The sequence below is a fragment of the Guyanagaster necrorhizus genome (genome assembly GCF_019112545.1).
Source record: "Guyanagaster necrorhizus MCA 3950 unplaced genomic scaffold BT62scaffold_15, whole genome shotgun sequence".
Taxonomy (NCBI): Eukaryota; Fungi; Basidiomycota; class Agaricomycetes; order Agaricales; family Physalacriaceae; genus Guyanagaster; species Guyanagaster necrorhizus.
Genome location: NW_025064894.1, coordinates 895051 through 917933, shown reverse-complemented (window position 1 = coordinate 917933; position 22883 = coordinate 895051). Strand labels below are relative to the sequence as shown.

General features: G+C 48.6%; 10 protein-coding genes across 10 annotated transcripts; 6 read left to right on the top strand and 4 right to left on the bottom strand.

The window, feature by feature from the left end:
• Positions 1–1166: 1166 nt before the first annotated feature.
• Positions 1167–3443, top strand: BT62DRAFT_898054 (aryl-alcohol oxidase-like protein; the record flags this gene model as incomplete). Its single annotated transcript, XM_043183319.1, has 10 exons — positions 1167–1278; positions 1331–1412; positions 1469–1629; positions 1684–1790; positions 1851–2055; positions 2112–2320; positions 2397–2780; positions 2839–2914; positions 2971–3296; positions 3360–3443. The coding sequence occupies 10 exons, from the start codon at positions 1167–1169 to the stop codon at positions 3441–3443; spliced, it is 1746 nt and encodes a 581-aa protein (XP_043038889.1).
• Positions 3444–4057: 614 nt separating this feature from the next.
• BT62DRAFT_897243 (uncharacterized protein) lies at positions 4058–6856 on the top strand (the record flags this gene model as incomplete). The annotated part of the gene is made up of 10 exons (XM_043183294.1): positions 4058–4212; positions 4265–4387; positions 4438–4748; positions 4806–4925; positions 4997–5065; positions 5114–5402; positions 5462–5875; positions 5932–6129; positions 6180–6559; positions 6612–6856. The coding sequence occupies 10 exons, from the start codon at positions 4058–4060 to the stop codon at positions 6854–6856; spliced, it is 2304 nt and encodes a 767-aa protein (XP_043038888.1).
• Positions 6857–7585: 729 nt separating this feature from the next.
• Positions 7586–8317, bottom strand: BT62DRAFT_933223 (uncharacterized protein). Its single transcript, XM_043186515.1, has 3 exons — positions 8282–8317; positions 7679–8215; positions 7586–7632 (listed from the first exon to the last, which is right to left on the bottom strand). The coding sequence occupies exon 2, from the start codon at positions 8108–8110 to the stop codon at positions 7697–7699; it is 414 nt and encodes a 137-aa protein (XP_043038887.1). The 5' UTR covers positions 8111–8215; positions 8282–8317; the 3' UTR covers positions 7586–7632; positions 7679–7696.
• A 1058-nt stretch (positions 8318–9375) lies between these two features.
• Positions 9376–12435, top strand: BT62DRAFT_933222 (NADH-ubiquinone oxidoreductase). The gene is made up of 11 exons (XM_043186514.1): positions 9376–9587; positions 9644–9727; positions 9786–9834; positions 9888–9905; positions 9957–9980; positions 10035–10082; positions 10138–10200; positions 10254–11481; positions 11540–11847; positions 11899–12138; positions 12200–12435. The coding sequence occupies exons 1-11, from the start codon at positions 9500–9502 to the stop codon at positions 12294–12296; spliced, it is 2247 nt and encodes a 748-aa protein (XP_043038886.1). The 5' UTR covers positions 9376–9499; the 3' UTR covers positions 12297–12435.
• BT62DRAFT_1026296 (uncharacterized protein) lies at positions 12170–15326 on the bottom strand. Its single transcript, XM_043178297.1, has 11 exons — positions 15106–15326; positions 14924–15046; positions 14533–14858; positions 14354–14473; positions 14230–14298; positions 13874–14162; positions 13401–13796; positions 13151–13348; positions 12885–13079; positions 12678–12826; positions 12170–12623 (listed from the first exon to the last, which is right to left on the bottom strand). The coding sequence occupies exons 1-11, from the start codon at positions 15246–15248 to the stop codon at positions 12382–12384; spliced, it is 2250 nt and encodes a 749-aa protein (XP_043038885.1). The 5' UTR covers positions 15249–15326; the 3' UTR covers positions 12170–12381.
• Positions 15327–15497: 171 nt separating this feature from the next.
• On the bottom strand, positions 15498–16412 carry BT62DRAFT_994864 (uncharacterized protein; the record flags this gene model as incomplete). Its single annotated transcript, XM_043190485.1, has 6 exons — positions 15498–15586; positions 15641–15671; positions 15744–15859; positions 16038–16205; positions 16266–16343; positions 16367–16412. 6 exons carry the CDS (start codon positions 16410–16412, stop codon positions 15498–15500), a joined length of 528 nt encoding a protein of 175 aa, XP_043038884.1.
• Positions 16413–17304: 892 nt separating this feature from the next.
• BT62DRAFT_1007119 (uncharacterized protein) lies at positions 17305–17972 on the bottom strand (the record flags this gene model as incomplete). Its single annotated transcript, XM_043177307.1, has 5 exons — positions 17305–17372; positions 17425–17466; positions 17499–17575; positions 17633–17791; positions 17902–17972. 5 exons carry the CDS (start codon positions 17970–17972, stop codon positions 17305–17307), a joined length of 417 nt encoding a protein of 138 aa, XP_043038883.1.
• A 1765-nt stretch (positions 17973–19737) lies between these two features.
• On the top strand, positions 19738–19952 carry BT62DRAFT_875965 (uncharacterized protein; the record flags this gene model as incomplete). Its single annotated transcript, XM_043182543.1, has 2 exons — positions 19738–19832; positions 19871–19952. Coding segments are annotated over 2 exons (177 nt in total), but the record flags the coding sequence as incomplete, so codon positions are not given.
• Positions 19953–20297: 345 nt separating this feature from the next.
• On the top strand, positions 20298–20680 carry BT62DRAFT_1007117 (uncharacterized protein; the record flags this gene model as incomplete). The annotated part of the gene is made up of 3 exons (XM_043177306.1): positions 20298–20490; positions 20539–20588; positions 20642–20680. The coding sequence occupies 3 exons, from the start codon at positions 20298–20300 to the stop codon at positions 20678–20680; spliced, it is 282 nt and encodes a 93-aa protein (XP_043038881.1).
• Positions 20681–21802: 1122 nt separating this feature from the next.
• On the top strand, positions 21803–22410 carry BT62DRAFT_933220 (uncharacterized protein; the record flags this gene model as incomplete). The annotated part of the gene is made up of 1 exon (XM_043186513.1): positions 21803–22410. One exon carries the CDS (start codon positions 21803–21805, stop codon positions 22349–22351), a length of 549 nt encoding a protein of 182 aa, XP_043038880.1. The 3' UTR covers positions 22352–22410.
• Positions 22411–22883: the final 473 nt, after the last annotated feature.

Here is a 22883-nt window from a genome sequence, read left to right as displayed (position 1 = left end):
TTGATGCTGGTCTGATGACGATGGCCTGGAGAGGCTGCGAGTTTGGGGTTGTTGTCGGGGCAAGTCGGTGGGTAAGAGTACAATTCGACAAGATGGGAAACCCAAATACAATGTGGTGAGCCCAAGTCTTGAGTGCCTGGGACCCAGAAGACAAGAAGGGAGCGGAATCTGGTATACCAAACATTGTAGGGAGTAGGTGGGTGGGACAGGATGGCCGTGAGCTGGCCAGAGAGGGGGATCAATAGGCTTCTGCCCCGAAGAATGATCTTATTTGCATCGGTATGTAACAGTAGCTAAAGGCTACATTATCGGCTACTGAATCTCACGTGCAGTGCATACGCCGCCCGACTATCAGTGGTCTTTGGCTTACGAGGTTATTCTGCTAGACTTCACCTTACCTGCGATCACGAATCGCGTCGGTGGCATTGATTTTTGGCCCAATAAAACCTCTTCGGTACGCTTTTGTTCCTCTCGCATATCCTGTGTGCTGTCTCATAGGCTGACGCTTAGGGAACGTGCGAGAAAGCTTTGATATGTTAAAGCTGAGGCCTGAGAGACGAGCTGGGGAAGTTGATTCCTGGCTTGGAGAAGAGGGAAGCATTGAGAGTCCGTGAAAAGGTCTGGTGATGATGTCGGTTCTTCCACAATGATTGACTGGGGTTGTTCCCTTGTTTGATTATGCCCCGTGCATGCCGTTCCTCTCTATATGTTCGCTTTCTGCTCGCTGTCTTCTCATGTTACGATGACTGCAGATGAGTTTGTGCATGTATACTCTTTCTTTGCTCAATGATTTTATCCAACAGCACGTTGACGAAGCCTGATGCTGCATAACGGCGTATTGCGTATTGCGTTGAAACCTTTTGTCGGCGAATTCTCTGTCCAATCTGCATTCTAGTCCGGGTAAGAATAAAGATGAGGACTTTCCTTACCTCCGTACCATCATTTGACGAACGGTGTTCATCAATTGACATTCCGTAAACTCAGCCCCCGAACCCAAAAGATTCACGTAACTGTCAGTATTGTCGGAGATATGTGGCACAAGACTGATACTCATGATGATCCTTACTACTACAGTGTGGAAACAAAACCCCTAGGTACTAGCTCGGTCGACCGGGGATGGTCGCAATACATAAAGCTGCTTAAAGATGCCCATCCATTCATTTCCCATGGATACCGTTTTCTTTGTTCTCTTCATATTATGTTCAAGCGTGCTCGGTGCCATATACGAAAAATTCGACGATCTTCCCACTTCTAATTTCGACTTCATCATCGTCGGAGGTTAGTATTTTTGCATTCAGTGCTCATTTCCCGAACCTACTATTGAAATCAGGTGGAACTGCGGGGAATGTTCTTGCGAACCGTTTGACAGAGAACGCCAATATATCCGTACTCATTCTTGAAGCTGGCGGATCGTATGTCTTCCTTTATTCGATCTAAACTTTGATGTCGAAGTTGACTCTTTCTCTAGGACGGCTGATGTTCTCCTCTCCGAGGTTCCCTTCTTTTGTGTCAACGCAACTCCTGGAACGCCCTGGGACTGGAACTTCACCACGACTGAACAGCCAGGATTGAATGGACGTTCTGTTTCGTTTCCCAGAGGATTTGGATTAGGAGGGAGTAGTGCAGTCAGTACGTCCCTTTGATGGGCTTGCCACCTAGATCTGATGACTGATGTATTCCCAGATTATATGTTCTACACGCGTGGTTCATTTCAGGATTACGACCGTTATGCCCAGATCAGTGGCGACCCTGGTTGGGGATGGGAGGCTTTGCAACCGTACATTCGAAAGGTTAATCTGACTTTCTCTGCCATTGCCAACCAAGTTGGTTTGATCTTGATAATACGATAGAATGAACATTTTGTGCCCCCCAGTGATCACCACAACACTACCGGTCAGTTCGATCCGGCGGTACACAGTTTCAATGGCATCAATTCGGTGTCCCTCCCCGGGTACCCACGCGCTACAGATGGCCGTGTCATTCAAACTACATCGGAGCTTTCCGATGATTTCCCGTTCAATTTGGATTACAATTCGGGGTTCCATCTAGGGGTTGGTGAGGATTTCCTAAGGCTTGTCTGAATGAGTCTGGTGATAATTATACATGGACAGGATGGGCCCCATATACAATCGGAAATGGGACTCGAAGTAGCTCACAGACATCCTATCTTGGGACCAAGTTTATCGGACGGCCAAATTTGCATGTCCTGACTAGTGTGCATGTCACTCGAATACTACAGTCAAACATCACTTCGGATAGCGGGCCGACGTTTGATGCTGTCGAATTTACTCAGGATGCTGGAGGTGACAAGATTTTCGAAGTACCATCTTGAGAATTTTTTTGGTCTGAAATGATGTCATCGTCTAGCAACTATACAAACCCTGGTGCCGGCCCAGCTCAAAGAAGTAATCCTCTCTGCCGGATCCGTTGGCACCCCACACATTCTCCTTCACTCTGGCGTCGGCGACGCCACCGAGCTGACAGCTCTGGGGATCACACCAACGCTCCATCTTCCCGACGTTGGGAAGAACTTGACAGACCATACCTTAACGTCTGTCAACTTCTTCGTTAACGACACGGACACTATAGAAAACATCTATCTCAGAAACTCGACTTTTCAAGCTGAGGCCCTGGCAGAGTGGCAAACGAATCGAACGGGATTTTTATCGACGGGAATATCGAGTCAGGTAGGTTTCCTTCGGGTTCCTGAAGATGCGAATATCTTGGATGGAGATCCGTGTGCGGGGAATGAGACCGGGCATTATGAGTTAATCTTTACGGTATTTGCAGCGTTCACTTTAATCAGGTTTGGGCAATGCTGACCTGACTTTCTTTTAGAACGGCATCCCCTTCGCACCTGTTCCTGCAGGGAACTTTTTTTCCATCGGGATCGTGGGTATTTGCCCTCTATCACGTAGGTTTATCATCGCCCTCGCACATCCAACACTGTATAGATTATTTTGATACCAGGCGGGAACATCACTATTAACAGTACGAATCCTCTGGACCCGCCGCTGATCAATCCAAACTATTTGTCAAATCCGCAAGATATTGCCATTATGCAATATGCTGCTGATAGCGCGAAGAAGTTTGTTACGGCTGCGGTGTGGGATGGCTACATACTTGGTCTCGTCGCAAACACCACCGAAAATGATATTCGGAACGGGGTGGGTAGTATATTCCACCCTGTGGGTACTACAGCCATGTCACCCGCTGATGCAGATTGGGGTGTGGTCAACCCAGATTTGAAGCTGAAGGGCGCGAAGGGGGTAAGAATTGTGGATGCTTCGATTTTGGTAAGTCTTTTATCCCATGCGTGCTATGTTGGAGCAAGCTCAGTTCCTCTTCCCGTTTTCCAGCCACTTGTACCAGCAGGGCATACTCAGGTTCCGGTATATATCTTCGCGGAGAGAGCCGCCGATTTGATCAAAGCAGATATATAACATTTGTCAGAAAAACTTCCTGGAAGATATTTAATACAAAGGAGCTGTGTTTGAATATATGAAGCCGATAAATTTGAACACACCATGCTGCGCCTGATTCATCATCTCATGACACCTATTTCAGCATGATGGCCACACAATAGGACTATGCAACAATGCAACAAAAGCCAGGCTGACTGTGACTCACGCCCCACTCGCTGTAACAACAGTATTGTAGATACTTGGCTTTCGAGTTGAGGCAGTGACCCCCCGGGTAGCGCCATATGATCAATAAACGAAGTGAAAGATCATGGGAATGGGTGATCCAGAATGGCAATCGCGTTACCGTTTTTATCAGACTCTTTCTTCTTACTAGTGAGTTTTCAATTTCTTATTCGGCGTCTATTTTGTTGAATGACATTAGGGTCTCTGTACTATTCTTTGTCTGTGCCATTAATAGGTCGATCCAAAATTTGAGTCATTGAATAGGTTCTGGGAAAGAACATTCATATCCGTCGTTATCGATGGGACATAGGCGCCAGCGCCTAAGGACTCCCTGCGGCACGTGTAAACCACAATAAGACTCCAAGAATGGACGGCCTTGCAGCGTGAACCCCTTCGTTCTCACCCCCATCATGTCCACACCTGAAGATTTCTCCGTCCCTTCGACGCCGTCTAGCACGGCATTTGATCACGACGACTACCCTAATGGCGTAGGCCTTGCCGACAGAGAGCTTTCCAAAGAACGGAGAAAGCTTCTAGATTTAATGAATCGTATGAGCAACACAGGGTTGGATATCTAAGCCGCTTAACATATTCAATACGCTGATCGTATTTTTCAGGGCACAGAAAGATATTGACCTGCCTCAGATCGCCGTCATCGGCCAGCAGAGCGCTGGAAAGTCGTCGCTCATCGAATCGATATCCGGAATCACCCTGCCCAGAGCTAGTGGGACATGTACGAGGTGACTCTCTTTGATTTACTACCTGGTTACTTCTCATGCAGTTTTGCTAGATGCCCGACAGAATGTCGTCTACTATATTCCTCGGCTCCTTGGAAGTGTACAGTCTCTCTTCGTATGGCTGACACTCACGGAAAGCTCGACACCAAACAATTTGGTGAAGTCATCTACGACAAGAGTCAGGTTGAAGAGAGATTGAGAAGAGCCCAGAGAGCGATCTTGAATCCTAAGGAGCCGATGAAGGATTTCATAGTTGGAGAAGATAAAGATCTTTCGAAAAATCAGCTTACCTTCTCTAGTGATTGCGTGTCCCTCCAAATCAACGGGCCTGATGTGGCGGACCTGTCGTTTTGCGATTTACCTGGTGCGCGCTCAGCTTCCAATTTGCGTCCCAAAAATCTGCTGTCTAATTTAAGTCTAGGCCTCATTGCAAGCGTAAGCACAGGCGGAAACCAGAATGATATCAAACTGGTTGAGAGTCTGGTCGAGTCGTATATCATGAAGCCAAGCTGTGTGATCTTGTTGACGGTGGCATGCGAAAGTAGGTTATCTATCGCCTGGCTGCCCCCCCACCCCTCACGTGCATCATTCTAAAAACTATGTCGATTACAGCGGACTTTGAGAACCAGGGCGCGTATTCCCTGGCTAAGAAGCATGACCCTAAGGGAAAGAGGACAATAGGTATGACTTCACGATGCCAATCGCATATTTATTAACATTATTTCAAAGGTGTCCTTACCAAGCCCGATCGTATTGCTAGCGGGGACGAGGATAGATGGATTGCGTTCATACGAAATGAAAGGGAGCCGCTCGAGAACAATTGGTACTGCGTGAAGCAGCCGTCGTCTGTTGAACTTGGCCAGAAAATTACTTGGCAGCAGGCTCGAGAGAAGGAGAGAGACTGGTTTCGTACGACTGCTCCTTGGAAAGACCTCGACTCGTTCTACAAGGGATACCTCCAAACTGCGAATTTGGTCGCACGTCTTGGTTCTATCCTGTCGGATCTCATTGCCAAGAGGTGAGTGTCTGTGTCTGTGTCGCGTCTGACTCCCCTCGAAACTAAAGTACTCTCAATAGGCTACCGGATATCCAAAAGGAGGTCGACGCCGCTATTCAAGAGACGTCTCAGAAGATCGCTGCGCTGCCTAAGGCCCCGTCGTCGAATCCCCTGCATGAGATATCTGCTCTTCTTCATGCCTTTACCATTGGTTTAGCGTCGCATATTCAGGGAATCCCGGATGAGGATGGGATGATTCAGACGATTCGGCCTGTTCAAGAGAAATTCCAGCGGGAAATCCGATCCACGGCACCGGATTTTCGGCCATTTGAGCGCAAGCATGCTGGGAAACGGAGACTTACACGACCAGAGTTCCTTTTGAATGATGATGAGGAAGACGATAGACCGGAGGAACCGATGGAGGAGGCCGATGATTTTATGCCCGACGATAGTAATACTATCTACATCGACGAGCTGTGGACTCGAGCTCTTCAGTGAGTCGGTGATCGCTGTAACAAAATGCATTATGCTGATGTATATTTTAATGTAGCGCTCGAACAAGAGAGCTTCCCGGAAACTTCCCCTTCATCGTAAAGGCCTCGTTCATTTACATGTTCATCGAGAAGTGGAAAAGACCAGCGAAGGCTCTGTGCCATGCCGTTCATCGGATTCTCTCTGAGCATGCAGCCAAGGTTGTCACTCATCACTTTGGTGGCTATGGGCAGGGCGTCCTGGAGCAACGTATTCAGTACGTGCCTCTTCCGTTTTCATCATTAACATGTCTGAGTGTTGCTCTAGGGTGTTCGTCCAAGACTACCTGAAATTGCAGCTCCAGCGCACCGAAGAAAAGGTGGATTGGCTGTATGCCCTTGAAGACCTCCCGTTTACTCTGAATACCCTGTATCTTGCGGATTACAACGCCAAGTTCTTCGCGTATTATAAAGGTGCTAGGCAGCGGGCTTCTAGCAGCGATGTCCTTTCCAAGCTTCAGTGCTTTCAAAATGGAGTGCAAAATGCAGGGATACAGTATACGACCAATTCTATTACAAATGCAATCAGTGCGCTCAGCGCCATCGGGATAGATGGTATCAAAGCAAATGATCTAGCGAGACTACTCCCTCCTGACCCGATGGAGCCCGCGCTAAGTATTATGGCGGAAGTGCGAGCGTATTTCCAAGGTATCTGTGTGTATCGTCTTACGTTCGATTTGATCTCTGACTGAGGGTTTAGTGGCGTACAAACGGTTCACGGATGTCATCCCCCTCGCTATCGACCACGATCTTGTTCGGGGTCTTAATCGTGATTTACTGGAAACGTTGTCGGATAGACTGGGGATCTACAGGCCTGAGGGAAAGGATTTATGCAAGAGGCTGGCGCTGGAGAATCCACAGGTGTCAGAGAAGAGGAAGGAATTGGAGAAGAAGATGGAGAGGCTGCAGGATGCGAGTAATGAGTTGTTGAACGTGATATTTTGAGGACTACGCTCAATTGACAGTGGTTTTGCGTGTATGTACTTTTTCGGTAGCAACAATGTTTATTTTTACCAAGAATGAATTGAGGCAATCCGGCGTGCGATGAAGATTGCCAATATGAGGCCCGTAGTGAAAGGGTAGAAGGGTGGGCAGTGGGTGTTCCCGATCCTAGCAGCAAAAACATATTGCTTTCCGTCGATGTCGAACACGGTGATGAAAGCGTCACCGGTATTGGTCATAATGCTGCCTCTGACGGGTCTTAGCGACATGGCGATGTTCAACTGCAAAAACCAAGTCAGTACCCCACGTCAGAATTAAAAGGACGATGGGCTTGCCTTGGAAGATTCTCTTTCCATTGCCGCTATGGGTCTGAGGTATCCATAGCGCATGATGACTAGCTACTATACTTACTTCATCTACGGGAGGCCTAATACACATCTCGGACCGCCACCACACAAATCTGCGTGAGGCGTTACTTGGCAACTGTCCAGAAATGAGAGCGACGGTAATGAAATAATACAAAAACCTGTTCGAAGTCGTCCTCATATGACTTCGGACGTACATGGTAGATGGATACAAGACTGCATGTGTAGGCGTATCAAGAGAATGAGACAAAGAAAAGTAAAATTGGGTTAAAAGACGGCCACAACTGTTGCATATATACTCTGAATGGCACGACGACGAGCATACGCCCCTCGTCGTCCCAGTGCTTCCGAACACTGTTTTAGATGGCATTGATACAAATTTTGAGAAGGATATGTGGAAAATGGCGACTGAACCTGAAGCACATCAGTTGAATAACAGTAGATACTTCTGAGGACTTACCAACGCTCCATCATAGACTCAGAGCTCACCTTTATGGCGTGAGCGGAGCTGCTTGAGTACTTCCACCTGAGCAGGCTGCTCAACGTAATTGACACGCGCCCAGTCGGCCTCAGGAGGACTTTGACCCCAGGTAGCAAAGAGTTGAAGGGCTGTTATGCCGGTACCCGTCCTTCCATGACCATATCCACAATGCACAAGCGTGGATGCATTGGAGATAAATCTGTGAAAATCAATAGCCTTTGTGAGCTGATCGATAGTCGGGGCCTGGAAATCTTCAACCGGAAAGTGGCGATAGAGGATGTGTGCGTGTTCCAAGAGGGCTATCTCGGCGCTGGTGTATGAGTACTGGTTAAAACTGATGATGGTATTGATGCCGCGATCGGTAAGGAAATTCACTGCGGTCTGCGAAGGATCCCTTGGGACATCTTGCATGGTCAGAAGTGTGATGGGGTATCCACCTGATGAACATCCACGGCGGCATTGTGCACAATCCTCTGAGGCATGTTCATGGAGGACAAATGGCAAAAATCGAGACGCCAAAGAAGCGTAACCAGATCTCTGTAAATACAAAACCCAGATGCAAAGAAGTACTTGGATGCTTACCTGCGCTACGTATTCTCGTAGAGTAATACGTTATCCTTCTAGCGTCGGTCAATGTGTTGGGCCGAAGGATTCCTTGGGACATCTTGCATGGTTGAAGACCAATCAAAGAAAAGAGGAAAGACGCCGAGTGCTACTTGTCGTTGCTTCAGAAAACATGATTCCCCCGTGTTTGACAACTTAGAATCCAGTATAAAGCCGTCCAGAAACACTGGTCGTTTATCCAATCACAATGGGTGACTTTTAATCTACGTTCACAATCCACAACCATCTTGACATTGACCTGCAACTGGCGAACGATAATATCACCTATGGTTATTGGTTAAGGAAGCCCAATGATGGTCTGGTCCTTGCAGCGTCGACGTCCGACCAATTCCAAATCAAAGGCAGACTGGGTGAGTGCCTCCTCGAGCGCACCCACAGCTATAAATTGGAACTGATACTGTTTAATAGGTTTTTCACGGAGGGGACAATGGACTTTGTAGGATCGAAAGATGGTAGGAACATAGCAGTCAATATCCACGTCAATTGTGGATTTACAACTGAAAATGTCGCTACCATCTCGTCTGACGACAAGAGGCTGTTGGTTTCCGTAGTGGGATTTACGGGACCTACTGGTCATCCAATGATAGGTCAGCAGAATAACCTTGGTGTACCTTTCATTACTGACTTGCTTCAAATGGATTTTGTCATAGACAGACGATCGTGGTGCTGTAGATGATTGGTTCTATTTGGAGGAGACGCATCTTTTGGGAGAGTTTGCGTCGTTGTTGACAACATTGAACATCGAGGCCGTCTATTGATGGCATTTGTACTACGAATAGGATGAATTTCGAATGACCTAATGTTGCTAGCGTCATTGTTGAGTGTTTGTTATCCATTTGTAAAAGAGATAGGGCATACCTTCGTATTTGGGCTATGCAGGCAACAAATGGATCCAGCGTTCGAACGATTTCTGCCGCGTTCCCGGATTCCCGGTCCGCTGTCCCGCTTGGACATAATCAATTAGATTATTTAATCTGATATTTTAAATACAGTATATCCGAATTGCCACGTGCTGAAAAATCGTGGGAAAGTGAAATCCCTGGACGGTGGTTGGTCGGTCGTTCATCACTGTCCACAACGACGGGTAGTCCCCATTGCTCCAGCTACTTCCTGCTCGTGGGCCGCGTGCCCCATCTACACATTATTTTATCGCACTGATTAACTGCTACGCTCGCCATGTGGCGCATTGTCTCAACAGCGTCGCGACCAACGTCGGCGGGTCGACTCGGAATGGTCGTGGGGTCGTCGTCTTCATCGTCCAGCTGTGCGTTCGCTTTCTGTCGCCTTGGAACATTATTTTTTTTACGTTTTTCTCCTAAGGCCGTAGGAATATCTCGTCGACATCTGCACGACATGCAGATATAACTCTAACCGTAGATGGAAAGGAAGTGACGGTACCACAGGGTATGGACGTAACGACGATACCAGCTTAGGTTGGCCACTGAGGACACGATTTTGGCAGGCTCTGCTCTTATTCAAGCATGTGAGGCTGCTGGTGCTGCCATACCCCGGTGCGTTCAGCAGTGAGCAACGACGACCACTGGCTGATTTTTCTTTTCTTCAGATTCTGCTACCATGACCGGTACGTTTCCTTTCCATCTCACGTTGCCGTCGTTTCTTATGTCTGTTGTAGGCTCGCCATCGCCGGAAACTGTCGGTGAGACACGTCCATCATGCCAAACAGCGGACACGAGCTCAATGCCCTTAATAGAATGTGTTTAGTGGAGGTCGAGCGATCACCAAAGCCTGTTGCATCATGGTGCGTCCAGGATGGTCGTTTCGACTGGCTGTCATCTTTTACCTTTCGTTTGCAGCGCGATGCCAGCTATGCCAGGTTCCAAGGTGCACACCAACACACCTATGGTCCATGCTGCTCGGTCAGTGACCCCGAAATTGACTGCGCTATTATTATATTCTGAGTGCTTGGCAGGGAAGGCGTCATGGAATTTCTTCTCTCCAATCATCCTCTCGATTGCCCTATTTGTGACCAAGGCGGTGAATGCGATCTCCAAGACCAGTCTATGCGCTACGGCTCTGACCGTACACGTTTCCACGAGATAGCTGGCAAACGTGCGGTGGAGAACAAGGACCTCGGACCTCTTGTCAAGACATCCATGAATCGGTGTATCCAATGTACGCGTTGCGTCCGCTTTGCTAATGAAGTCGCCGGCGTCGAGGAGCTGGGTACGACGGGTCGGGGCAATGACTTGCAGATTGGCATGTATGTGGAGAAGATGATGAATTCGGAGCTTTCTGGGAACATCATTGATCTGTGTCCCGTCGGAGCCCTAACAAGTAAACCGTACGCCTTCAACGCTCGACCTTGGGAGCTGAAGAATACCGAATCGATTGATGTTATGGATGCATTAGGGTCTAATATTCGTGTTGACTCGAGAGGTGTCCAGGTCATGCGGATCCAACCGAAAACTAACGACGACGTTAACGAGGAGTGGATCAGTGACAAGACGCGCTATTCTTATGATGGACTGAAGTATCAACGGTTGACGGTCCCCCTGATCAAAAATGGAGATCGATTTGTACCGGCGTCATGGGAAGATGCCCTGACTTCCATTTCGAATGGGCTTGCGGCGTCTGGCGCGACGGAGAACGAGATACAAGCAGTCGTGGGACATCTTGCGGATACGGAGTCCATGGTAGCCTTGAAGGATTTGGTCAACGGGTTAGGATCGGATAACCTCGTCCTTGATCAACAAGGAGGCTCATCTGCTCCAACTCATGGCGTCGACGTTCGTTCAAATTACCTCTTCAATTCCACTATCCCGGGTGTTGAGGAGGCGGACATGATCCTCCTCGTTGGCACCAACCCTCGGCATGAAGCAGCTGTCCTGAACTCTCGAATCCGGAAGTCGTGGTTGCACAGTGGACTGGAAGTGGGCTTCATCGGCGAGCGCGCAGACACGACGTATGGTTATGAGTACCTCGGCGCTGATGCGAAAGCTCTGAGCACCTTCGTTTCTGGCAGGAGTGCCTTTGCCAAGAAATTTGCGAAGGCAAAGAAGCCTCTTATTATTGTTGGAAGTTCGGTTGGGGAGCATCCCGATTCCGCTGCTTCTTACAACGCATTGGCGAAATATGTTGAGAGCCACAGGCAAACGCTGCTGACACCGGGGTGGAATGGTTTCAGTGTTCTGCAACGTGTCAGTCCTCAGCTTTCCCTGGTGTTTGTCGCATTACTGATGTCGTCTCTGTTTCTAGATTGCTTCGAGACCTGCTGCGTACGAGATTGGTTTTGTCCCTTCGAAAAAGGCTTCCTCTACGAAACCGAAATTCATCTATCTCCTGAATGCTGACGAGGTTGATCCCAAATCCATTCCGCAAGATGCGTTTGTTGTGTATCAAGGTCATCACGGTGACCTCGGTGCACAACTCGCTGATGTTTGTTTGCCTGCTACTGCATACACTGAAAAATCGTCGACATGGGTCAACACCGAGGGCAGGTCACAGCTTGGGCGTGCAGCAGTGTCTCCTCCTGGTGCTGCGCGGGAAGACTGGAAGATCATCCGGTCCGTATTCTTCTTCTTCGCCTTTCGTGTCCTTGTCTGACGCACCTGCAGAGCTCTTTCCGAAGTCCTTGGATCACCGCTACCGTACGATGACGTGTTGACACTGCGGGATCGCATGTGGGAGATCTCGCCAGCTCTTGTGCGGTACGACGTTACGGAACCAACGTCCGTTGGCGTTGCCAGTGTTGGATTGAAGGCATTGGCTGCCAAGACAGCGGGTGCGAAGATTTCTGGCGCACCGTTTGTGAAGCCCATCAGCAACTTTTACCAGACGGATCCGATATCGAGAAAGTGTGTATTGTATACGTGCCTCAGCGCCTTGGTTACTGATCAATTTGAAATTTCTCTATAGTTCGGTGACGATGGCGCAATGTACCCGGGCCTTTGTGAATGGCCAGGATCTTGATGCTGCAAGTATTGGACAGCAGCCGGCCGCGGCATTTGCATAATGAACATGTAACTAGAAACTGGAAATCGCCAAAAATCACTTATTTTTACTGTATCATGTCATCTATCACATTGATCAGTATGTATTTAGCTGGTTCCCATCAATTCTTCGCTGGCACTCTGCAAACGCTCCAGCTTTTTCATCAATTCCTCACGGCGACCGGCGACCTGGGGTGACTCTTGGGTGAGTTCCTCGCAGATGTCTTTTCCGTTGGATCCGTAAATTCCCAATCGCTCGGATAAAGTCGCCAACAAGCCTCGGTCAACGCCTCGAACAAGGTCGTAGTCGATGGCGAGAGGGACGTTGTCGGCGAACCGTTTGTAGGCGACTGTATTTTATTTCAGAGGGGGAGCCGACGAAGTGGAAATCAAAAGGGGCATACCTTGAAAGTACGCCCGAACGTCTGCCATTATCCTCAAAGATGCCTCCATGCGGTCCGCAGGAAGCAGCTTTGCCAAATCTTCGCCTTGGACTCCACTGATGCCGACGGTGTTTAAGCCCGATAGGATCTCACTGACGGTGCTATGAGAGCTGAACGACGTTTTTAAATCAGTCTGCGATTATCAAATGAAGAAAACTCGGATAATACCTTTCTAGTGCCGAAGTCAGAGCTCCGTGTTCCTGCTTGCTCCTCGCGCCTTTGTAGTACGCAAGGAATTTCTCGGTGTAGTCGGAGAGGTAGTGAGTGTTCAGAGTATACGGCAGGGCTTCCAGCTTGACGAGCCACTCGATTCGAGCCTCGGTTTGCTCGAGCTGTTTCTTCAGGTGCTCCTGGACGCATACTCTGCCCCAAAACAAAAACAAAAAGTGTTAGTTAGGGCCATGAGGAAGAACATCGAGATATCTATCTCTTACCGAACACGCTGCTCCAGGAGTTGTTGCCCAAACGAACCAAAGTGTTCGGTGATAAGCCTGTTGATAAGCTCGGTGAGGACGCCATAAACAGATCTGCACAGAATCTTGGCGGGAGTATGCCACTTTTCGGTGAATGTGAGGATGTATGAGGTTTGTACGACGAATGGGTAATGACCAGGAAGTTCTCGAGTACGTGCACTGCACAATGCACATCAATATATATCCATACTTCGGATGATGGAGCACTTACTGGAGAGTCCTGGTGTGCACTTCATCCACACAGATGCAGTCATGGAAAGCTTCTCCTCCTCCATCATATCCCGCCTTATCGTCTTCCTCGTTGCTCAAGAACGACGGAGCAGCGAAGAGGACCTGATCACCAGCGACGCTCCGCTCAAACGGACGGAACTGCGGAACGGTCCCTCGAATATCCCGCTTGAACATTTCCTGAGCCGGTCGAATGGACTGAAGGATCCCCTCCTCGTCAGGTTTACCTTCGACATGTTTAGAGACGTCCATGCTAAACGCGGCGAGGAGGGCCGAGATCTCGTGCAGCGGGTTCTTGGATGGCTCCTTAGGCAGTTTGGCCAGCTGGTCGAGGGCTCCTTCCATAGCGTGCTCGAGCTCCACTTGGATGTCTGGAAGTCTAAGATTTCCAAATATCAGCATCCGAGTCTGGGGCCAGGGGAAAACAAGATGATGGGTGGGGGGGCATACGCATACCTTTTCGATATCAAATCGGAGAGAATGTTGCTCAGACGCTCGACAAGATTCGAGGTGCGCAGATAACGCTGGTACATGGGATCGACTTCGGCCCAGGGAGTCGTCATCGCGAAGAATTCGTTCTCCTTGGTTCGTGCTTCGGCCCATGTGATGCCGTTCTTGATGTCCGAGGACGAAGGCTGCTTTACGCAGTACCAGTTGTTTTCAAGAGGCTCCCTTTCGTTGCGGATGAAATTCAGCCAGCCAGCCTCGTCGCCGGGGGGGATGCGGTCCGGTTTGGTGAGCACGCCTGAGATAATAAACATGTCAGCGAATACAAGGAACGATTTGAAGGGTGTAAAAAAACAATGACGGACCGATGGTGCGCTTTCCTTCTGGGTCATGCATCTTCGCTAGGTGATGAGCGCCTTGGTTCTCAAAATCGGCTGTGAATTGAGCATTAAGAAAAATTAGTAAAATTAAATTTCTCAAGTTACGTACTTTCGCAGGCGACGGTCAGGAGAATCAGACAGCTCGGTTTGGAGATGTATGATTCCACCAACGTTTTGACAAGCTTGATGTCGCCTTCGTTTCCGGTACTACCGACACTTGCGATCAAGCCTAGAAAGCCGGATATCAGCGCTCCAAGTTACGCTAAATAATTTACAACCAGACGTTACCGGGTAAATCACAGAAAGATAGATCTGCGACGCCCGGCCCAGTGATCTGCACCGAAACGCAGTTGGTGGAAAAGGAAAGCAGGTTTTCGGGCAGATCCTCATCTTCGCCCTCGAGAAAGTCTGTAGAGCGTCGGTTCGGGTTTAAAATAGCGCGTTGGGCCCGTCGAATGCGCTCTTCGACCTCTGCCTTGTCGTGGATGACCTCGCCGAATTGCTCGTTACGCGCCGTACCCAGCAGCTGGCCATTGGCGTCTTTGATGAACCGTAACGAAATGATGGATTTCCAGGTTTCGGTAGAGCTCGCTAGACGACACTCTGTAGGGCACCTATTATGTGGTTCCTGAATCAGACAGGTGCTAAACGGGAAAATTGAGGTTCCATGAGGATTTACCTTGTGCATGTACCTGTCGCACGAGGAAGGGTGATACCGGAAATCGACTCGATGAGAGATGACTTTCCCGCGCTCTGAGACCCGGTGACAGCAATCTGTGGAAGGTCAATGTCCACCTGAGCACTGAAAAAGCGGGATGATCATTGAAGCGAACGGCGTAGGACCCAGAAAAATCCACTGACCCGGTGCTGTGCAGACGATTTATTAAATCCAGGAGTCTGCGACGGCTTTTGGATACTGCTGGGTTGGCGAGACCGACACCACCTCCTTTGACAAAATCTGCAAAGCCAGTATCACTCTCAGAGTTGGTATCGTAGACAGACATGTCGAGGCGAGGACAAGATTGGGATTTTGGAGGGACAGGGGGGATGACTCTTTATACCCCAAGCGAGGGTGGGTGTGCATGTCTAAATGATTTATTAGAGCACTCCGAAGAGAATCAGAGAATCGAAGTGTATGCATGGATGGGCGCTTAACTGAAAGTCACGGGCTTTTTACAGGCCGTTTCGCCGACCCAGCAGGCACAATAAAAGCAAACCTGGTATCTCTGTAGCCTTATTCAAAGCAAAACGTGTCAAAGAAGCGCATCTTCTAAGATAGAAACGACAGACTCGTGACAGTAATCGGACGCCGTCGATCCACCGACGGCGCTTAAATAATAGCCTATAAAAAATCATTTAAGTAGTGGTGGCCCAAGATGAGTGAAGGTGAACTCACTGTTCAATGACACAGGCATGTAGGTGCCAGTCTATCTGTATCCGGGTGGACACCTATCAGGATGGTTGCTGGATTTCGGGCATCATATTAAGGCGCCACCTACAGAAACTTGGAATACAGCACGCCCGGGCTTCTTGGAATGATCCGCCTCTCTATAGACTGCATTAATACTGCATGACCTCCATTTTCCCCTCGGCTGAATTGAATTGTCCAATTGTGCTTCCCCCCGTATATGTAGCGTCCAATTCATAAGCGAATGTCCAGAAAAGCAACTTCTATCAGTTCGACAAAAAACACGAGAAGAAAATTTCCACAGCAAATCCGATCAAGATGTCATTCTCTGGCACGCAGAGGCATGAATATGTAACAAACGGCATCATCAGGACAGACAACTAACTTCCTGCCTTCTGTCTGAGCACGACAACCGTCTTGGAAGATTCGCGTTTCCTTGAGAACGACTCCGACCCCACAATCAATCGGCATCCTTTCCCGCTACAAAACACGTGTATCAGGGAATGAATGGTCCAGTAGTCTAAATTCCAGTTAGTGGCCGATGAACACAGGTCTACGGGTATTTTCTGTTCAGAAATATGAGGCACAACAAGGGTATAGGAATAGTACTCACTGTTAATTAACCAAACGTAAACACGGTCATTAAGTGGCGTCGGGTTTCTTTTACCGACAGCGTTAATCCGGTACCGACCTATAGGAGAGTAGATGACGTACTTTGCAAATCAAGGAGCACCGACAGTTTCTTCGTGACAATAAGCATTGAAAGCAAGCTCCTACATTCCCGCATTGGACTGGACAAATCTTCATGGTAACGGAGGCTAGAGGTAAATTTCCAAGACTCCGCTTTCAATCAAGGATGTCCCTCTTCTTTATGGTCCATAATGATAAACAAAATGAAATTACATACTGCCAGAAGGCGGCGACTCGGACCTCCTCTGCGGAGTCCTGAATTACATACCAGTGCGCTTCAAGTCATTAACAACGAGCTGAATACGGCGGCTTCTGGAACCGTCTCACTAGGCCCCCAAGAGATGTTGGAGGATATCCGTACGTTTCATCTTATCTTACTTTTTGATCACTCGCTCTATTTGCCTTATATATACTTACACCTCCTGTCGTTTCCCGATCACCTATATAGTCCAGCCGTTCCTATCTGTATGCCTCAGTCGCTTCACCCGCGTTGTGCCCGACTGAGGTATGTATATCCCTACTGTGCTTATGACTATGATACTTACACTCGTTCGTAGATACTCACATATATTCTTCTGTCAATAAGAGAGTGAATAAAATTCAATGTCGGTGGTGGTAGTAGCCGCAACGAACTGATCAACGATGTAACCAAAATACCAGCCCTCAATTGCACGTCAGAGACCGGACCGGACCGGACCGTATTTGACCGGAGAGATGAAGGAGTAATTTAAAACCATAAAGAACCACTACGCATCTATATTACTGTATCCTCGACGGCAAGAGCCCGGAGTTATACCCATTCATCCCGTCACCAATTATTCACTAGCGCTCTGCAAACGCTCCAGCTTTTTCACATCAGTTCTTCACGGCGGCCCCCGCGATCTGGGGAGGACTCTTGAGCGAGCTCCTTGCAAGTCAATTGTCCATTAGGACCGTCGATTCCCAGCTGCTCTGATAAAATTTTACAACAAGCCTCGGTGGAGGCCTCGGACGAAATCGTAGTCGATGGAAGCGAAGCGCTTGTAGGCGACTGGATTTTATTTCAGAGGGGTGCCGACGAAGTGGAAATCAAAGGGGCATACCTTGAAAGTACGCACGGACGTCCGCCATTATCTTCAAAGACGCTTCCACGTGATCAGTAGGAAGCAGCCCTCACCAAGTCCGAGCCTTGAATTCCATGGGATACCGACATTGTTCAGGCCCGATAGGATCGTATTAATCTCGTCGGAAGGACTAGAAATCAATGTGATCAGTCCTTGCCTACTCAAGTTGAGGAAAACTCGGATATACTTTTCCAAAGTGGACGTCAACGTTCCATGGTCCTGCTGGCGCCGAGCCCCTTTATAATACGCAAGGAATTTCTCAGTGTAATTGGACAGATAATGAGTATTGAGGGTATACAATCGATAATATTTCTTAAGCCAGTCCGAGGACAAGAGGCAGCGATATCTGGAAATACGTTTGATCTATCGGGCTTCTCTCCCATCACATCCCAACTATCTAACTCATTTCTCATCTGGTCCAAGTGGTAACGTCATCGTTTCGAAACATAATTCCACGTCAAAGGTACGGGGTGGGATACTCGCTGTGCGAGGCGGTATCGCAACTCTCTCAAGCTAATCTCAGACATGAGGGCAGCGCGTCAGTGAGTTTTCCCCGACACGATGTATGAGGATCCAGAGAGCAAGTGGAGCGGAGAGAAAACTTGAGCATGACTCGAAGTAGCATGCGGATGGCCGGTAAGATCGGGCGGGATGGACAATGTATGTGCTTCGGTCTGTTTCCTATTGAAGGAGATGCGTGATACCCGGCGCCAGTCTCGAGCATTACTCTTATTTTTTATACACGATTGTTAGGTACATTTTCTTTACCATACTCCTAACTACCCCATAGCCACATCAGCAACCTCAGTCGTTTTACTCTTACTGCGCTGATTGAGGTATGCTTCTTGGCTACTATACCAGTATACACTTACTTAGCTACTCTAATAGTTCTCACAACGTCGTTTATTTACCTCGGTTCATGGTATCGCATATGGAGGGGGTGACGGAGGCGCAGCGTGGTGCTGCAACCCAAGAAGGCAATGCAGACCCCCTTGATCCCCGTGACTTGACGGAGAAACTTGCAGCGCTCAAGCAGCAAATGTTGAGTGTTATGGAACGCACCTTTAAGAACCGGTACCTTCAGCCGGACAAGCTGACTCTGGTGTCACCTAAACTCGCGCAGAATTTGGCGGACCGTTCGTCTGAACAACGGGGTCACCTCATCGCCTTCTTCCGAGCGCTCGCTTTGGGTCACACAGCCCTTTCCGACAAATCCGAGCCCCAAGAGTTACCGTATCACTTGGATAACAAGGCTGAATCGCCGGACGCGACCGCGTTGGTGGCTGCCGCGCGAAACGTTGGGTTCCCCTTTGTCAAGAAATCGAAGGATATTTTTGACATAGAAGTCACGGGCCAGTCGGAGAAGTACACACTTTTAAAGGTCCTCGAGTTCAACAGCACGAGGAAACGAATGAGTACGCATCGGTTTATTTCGGGTCGGCTTTTGGATTTGCGTATGAAATCAAGACATGATCGAGGATCCCCGATTTGTCTTGGCATTTTCGTATAAAAAGGGCGAAAACTTGGCTCGAGTCATTTCTAGCAGTAACCACCACCACCGCCACCACCGCTCTGCAGATGAATGGCATCCCATCTTCGCGGCCTGAGGATTCACATGAGACAGAGAGTCCAACCCAATCTTCAGGTCCTCCGTTTTCCCAGAACGGCCCATACGACTACCTCTCCTACTTCGATTCCACGGAGGATGCCACTTCTTTCGCGCAGATGTTTTTCAGAGATGACATCTCCGAAGGCTTTATCTCTTACCTTCTGTCAACGGCGGACTCGCCCATCATTTCTGGCGACACTTCGACATTTCCCTTGGACCCTCCTTTGACTCCTCCCGCGACACCATCTACCCCGGAGCAACTTCCTGACCCATCGCCTTCTCCTGAGGCAAATGCACAGCCCGCTCATCAGGATCTCTCGCCATCTAGAATGCTACAGTCCGACTCGGAGGTATCCTTAGCTTCTAACCCGCACACGGAATCTTTGAGCGATTCACCACAGTTGGAGTCCGAATTTTCCTACCACAGAGACGACGAATCGGATTCTGATTCTGCCTACCGCCCTAGTCCAGGACCCTCGACCACCAGAAAGAGAACTCGGTCGACCACGACGACGAACCACTTGAGCGAGAACGACGGCCGTGGCGATAAGAAAAGGCGCAGAAGGAAAGTTTCCGTTGCTCCGGAGTTCCGCCAAGACGATCAGGTTGAAGCAGAACCTCACACGTTGATTGCATCGATTCCGTTCGGCCTGAAGAAGACATGCCCTCCCAACAAGGGCTACAGGCGATACGTTTGCAAGTACGAAGGATGCGGAAAGTGCTTCCTTCGAGGCGAGCATCTGAAGAGGCATATCAGGCGCCTCCACGTGCTACAAGCGTGCGCTCAACCTTTTCTCTCGGTTCCGGTGCTCACAGCTCCCTAGCTTATAAATGTCTGAAAAAAGGCTGCCTGAGGTCTTTCAGCAGGAAAGACAATCTGAAGCAGCATATGAGTATCTCCCATTGAGGCAATTGTCTCTCGCGTTGCCCATTTTCCCTCACCCGCAAAGCTAAGAACTTTTAACATTCTCTTTGTCTCGTTGCTCTCCGTTGAAATCCGTCGACTATCCTGAACCATATATAATACATCCATTCACCACTTTACACCGTACCGCTAGGCTTTGAACTCTCTTCACTTCAGACAGAAGTTATACAAGTAATAATTTCTCTGTACTCGCTTTGTTATGTATGTACGGAATTCATGATTCACGTTGACTTAAGAAACTGTTGTGGACATGCGGAATTCTCTCTATCTCTGTGACATGGAGGAATGATTTATTTCTGGGAGGTCTCACCTGCGCACATGAAGCCAAGCCAGTTGGCTGTGGTGCCGTCCATCCGGCCTGAGACAACAAGCGCATCCAATTGCAGTGCTTGGCGGGAGAAGAGAATACGAGACGTTGGAGTAAACGGGCTGATGGGTTTGCCCGTACAAGCGGTCTTTGGGAATATGGATTCATTTCTGAATGAAACTGTCTTGAATGCTTTTTGCAATGGTATGTTTCCTTCTCTAAAATAGGTACAAAATCTCACTGGTACTGCAGGAGTATACATGGGAATCTTGATTATCTCTCGCTATGGAGCATCTTGCGGTGTTCGTTATGTCTGTGGTTTGGATCATTCAGATTTCCTGACATGTTGCAATAGCTTCTCCCAAGTGCCTTCAGATCGGACGACGACAAATAATCATGGTCTTGGTCATCATATGCCTTTTACATCATCGAAGTCATCTCCTTTTCTATTGGATGGTGGATTGTGGGTTGATTTCTCGAGAAGCTTGGGGTATACTGGAATACCTTGTAGTCGATGGTAGGTGAATGAACAGATTAGTTCGTCTAGCTGCGGAACGGGCGCTCTATGTCTACGCCGCCCCTAAACGGGCACATGCTACGGTCTGAATCCGCCTCCACCTCCTCCTATCTACGCTCCCAATACCTTCTTGTGAGGGATAGATGTGAAGTGTGCTACTAATATTAGCGATGTATACCAGAGTGGACATGATTCTTGTGAATTTTGATCAATCAAAAGTCAAACTGTTAGATGTCTGGAGCACACTTTATCACCTGAAACCTTTGTCTCATAATTAAATTAGGAAATAAAAGTCTCGGTCACGGTACTTATAAGGGAGGGACCTCAAAGCCCCTGCCCTGAACTTTGTCCATGACCACCATGAGTACCTCACAATCTACCTCACAACGTGCAGTTTGGACACCTAGATTACCACCAGAACTCATAGATGAAATAATTGACGCTCTGTCCGATGACGTTCCCTCTCTCACAGCTTGCGCATTATCCTCTCGCCAACTTGTCCACCGCAGCCACTATCACCTATTCCATGTCATACACTTCGATTTCCTCCCAAATCGGTCGTTCAATCGCTGCGAAAATTTCTCGAAGAAGTGCCAAAATGTGGCGGCACTTGTAAGGACCCTTACGTTGAGCGAAAATCCCGACTGGTTCAATGCCCCCTGTCGTACATGGGTTGCCTCTGAACCACAGCTGCCCATCGTCTTTGCAATGATGACGAATTTGACGTCCTTGCATCTTGTCCAGGTGGAACTAGTCGGTATTAATATCGTCTGGCCTGAAATTGAGGAATTGGAAATGAATCACTGTTCTGTGACGAACCTTGGCACCTTCCTCGGGGGGTTCCACAAATTAAATAAGCTAGCGCTATGCGACGTAGACATTGTTGAAGAGACATCCTCACCGTCTGAAGTTTCCCTTGACCTTGAGGAATTAGTGATTACCCGTGGCAGCAGCCAATCGGACGTGCATACTATCAAGTGCCTCCTCCCACTCCTCTCCATGCCACCTCGTATTCGACGGCTTACCTACCCAATTTATTATCCGGAGCAAAACATCCCACAATATGACGTGATTCCTTATACGCACCTGGATGAGTTATTTCTAGTGGGAGCCTCCAAGCCAGAGATACCCGTTCCGGATATCCAAAACATTACCAGGCTTCGATTGCTTATGACCACCCCCTGGCGCTCGTATCCGGTGGATGCATGCAAAGACTACGACGAGCTAACAGATTGGCTCATACACCTGCTACGCAGAGCTCAGGGGGGGTGCTTAAAGGAGGTCCAATTGGAGTATGACCTGATTGGCATATCTGGGAGTCCGGACAAGTGGGCAGAGCTCGATGCAGTTTTATCCAAGATGGAATTGAGCAGGGTTGAGCTCGTGTTCAGCGCAACTCCGGAGGAATGGGATGAAGAAGGAGAAGAGAAAGCCGAGTGGCTGTTGTGGGAAGGCGAGCTGGAGGGATTGACGTTCAAAGGTGCTGCGTTCTTTGAACAAGTTGAAAGGCGCGGGTTGTTGACAGTCTCCAGACGATACCTAAGTTAATTTTGCATGTTTGCTACTATCTAGACGCTGCTATTGTGTTTTTGGACATTGAATCAGCTGCATATGGGATACAAATAATACAACTTGTGTTTTTCATGTCCGAAGATTTCGTCGTAGAGAAATAATTCTAAAATTTACTTGGCCGTCGCAGAACTCAATGGCCGATGATGATTCAACACCGGAAATAGCAACCACTGCGAGCAGTGCGATCTATACATTGCTTTTCATTTTTACCTTCGTTTAGGACCCTCATTGCCTTCTACTCGTCCTCGTTTTCCGTGCCGGCTCTCGGTGTACCAGGGAGAGTACATACGCAGGTATTGCTGACTCAAAATTGGCGTCAAACCTTAGCAAATCGCCTCACGGAGGCCACCATATGTCTTTCCTCCGGCGTTCTAACCAGCGAGAATCCGAATGCCAATAACGATTTTGTTAGACTGTTTGAAATTTCCGAAAGAAAAAAAGTGTCTTACCGGACACGCTGCTCCGGGATATTTTGTCCAAACTCACCAAAATGATGAAGTGATAAGCG

Bases quoted from the DNA above. Each gene is read 5' to 3' on its own strand.
- BT62DRAFT_933223 (XM_043186515.1), bottom strand. From the start codon at position 8,110: ATGCAAGATGTCCCAAGGGATCCTTCGCAGACCGCAGTGAATTTCCTT.
- BT62DRAFT_933222 (XM_043186514.1), top strand. From the start codon at position 9,500: ATGTGGCGCATTGTCTCAACAGCGTCGCGACCAACGTCGGCGGGTCGA. The intron at 9,728-9,785 runs GTATGGACGTAA...CGATTTTGGCAG, and splicing joins GGAAGTGACGGTACCACAGG to GCTCTGCTCTTATTCAAGCA. The intron at 12,139-12,199 runs GTGTGTATTGTA...ATTTCTCTATAG, and splicing joins ACGGATCCGATATCGAGAAA to TTCGGTGACGATGGCGCAAT.
- BT62DRAFT_1026296 (XM_043178297.1), bottom strand. From the start codon at position 15,248: ATGTCTGTCTACGATACCAACTCTGAGAGTGATACTGGCTTTGCAGAT. The intron at 13,080-13,150 runs GTAAGAGATAGA...GTTTTGGGGCAG, and splicing joins CTCCTGGAGCAGCGTGTTCG to AGTATGCGTCCAGGAGCACC. The intron at 12,624-12,677 runs GTATGCCCCTTT...AATAAAATACAG, and splicing joins CGTTCGGGCGTACTTTCAAG to TCGCCTACAAACGGTTCGCC.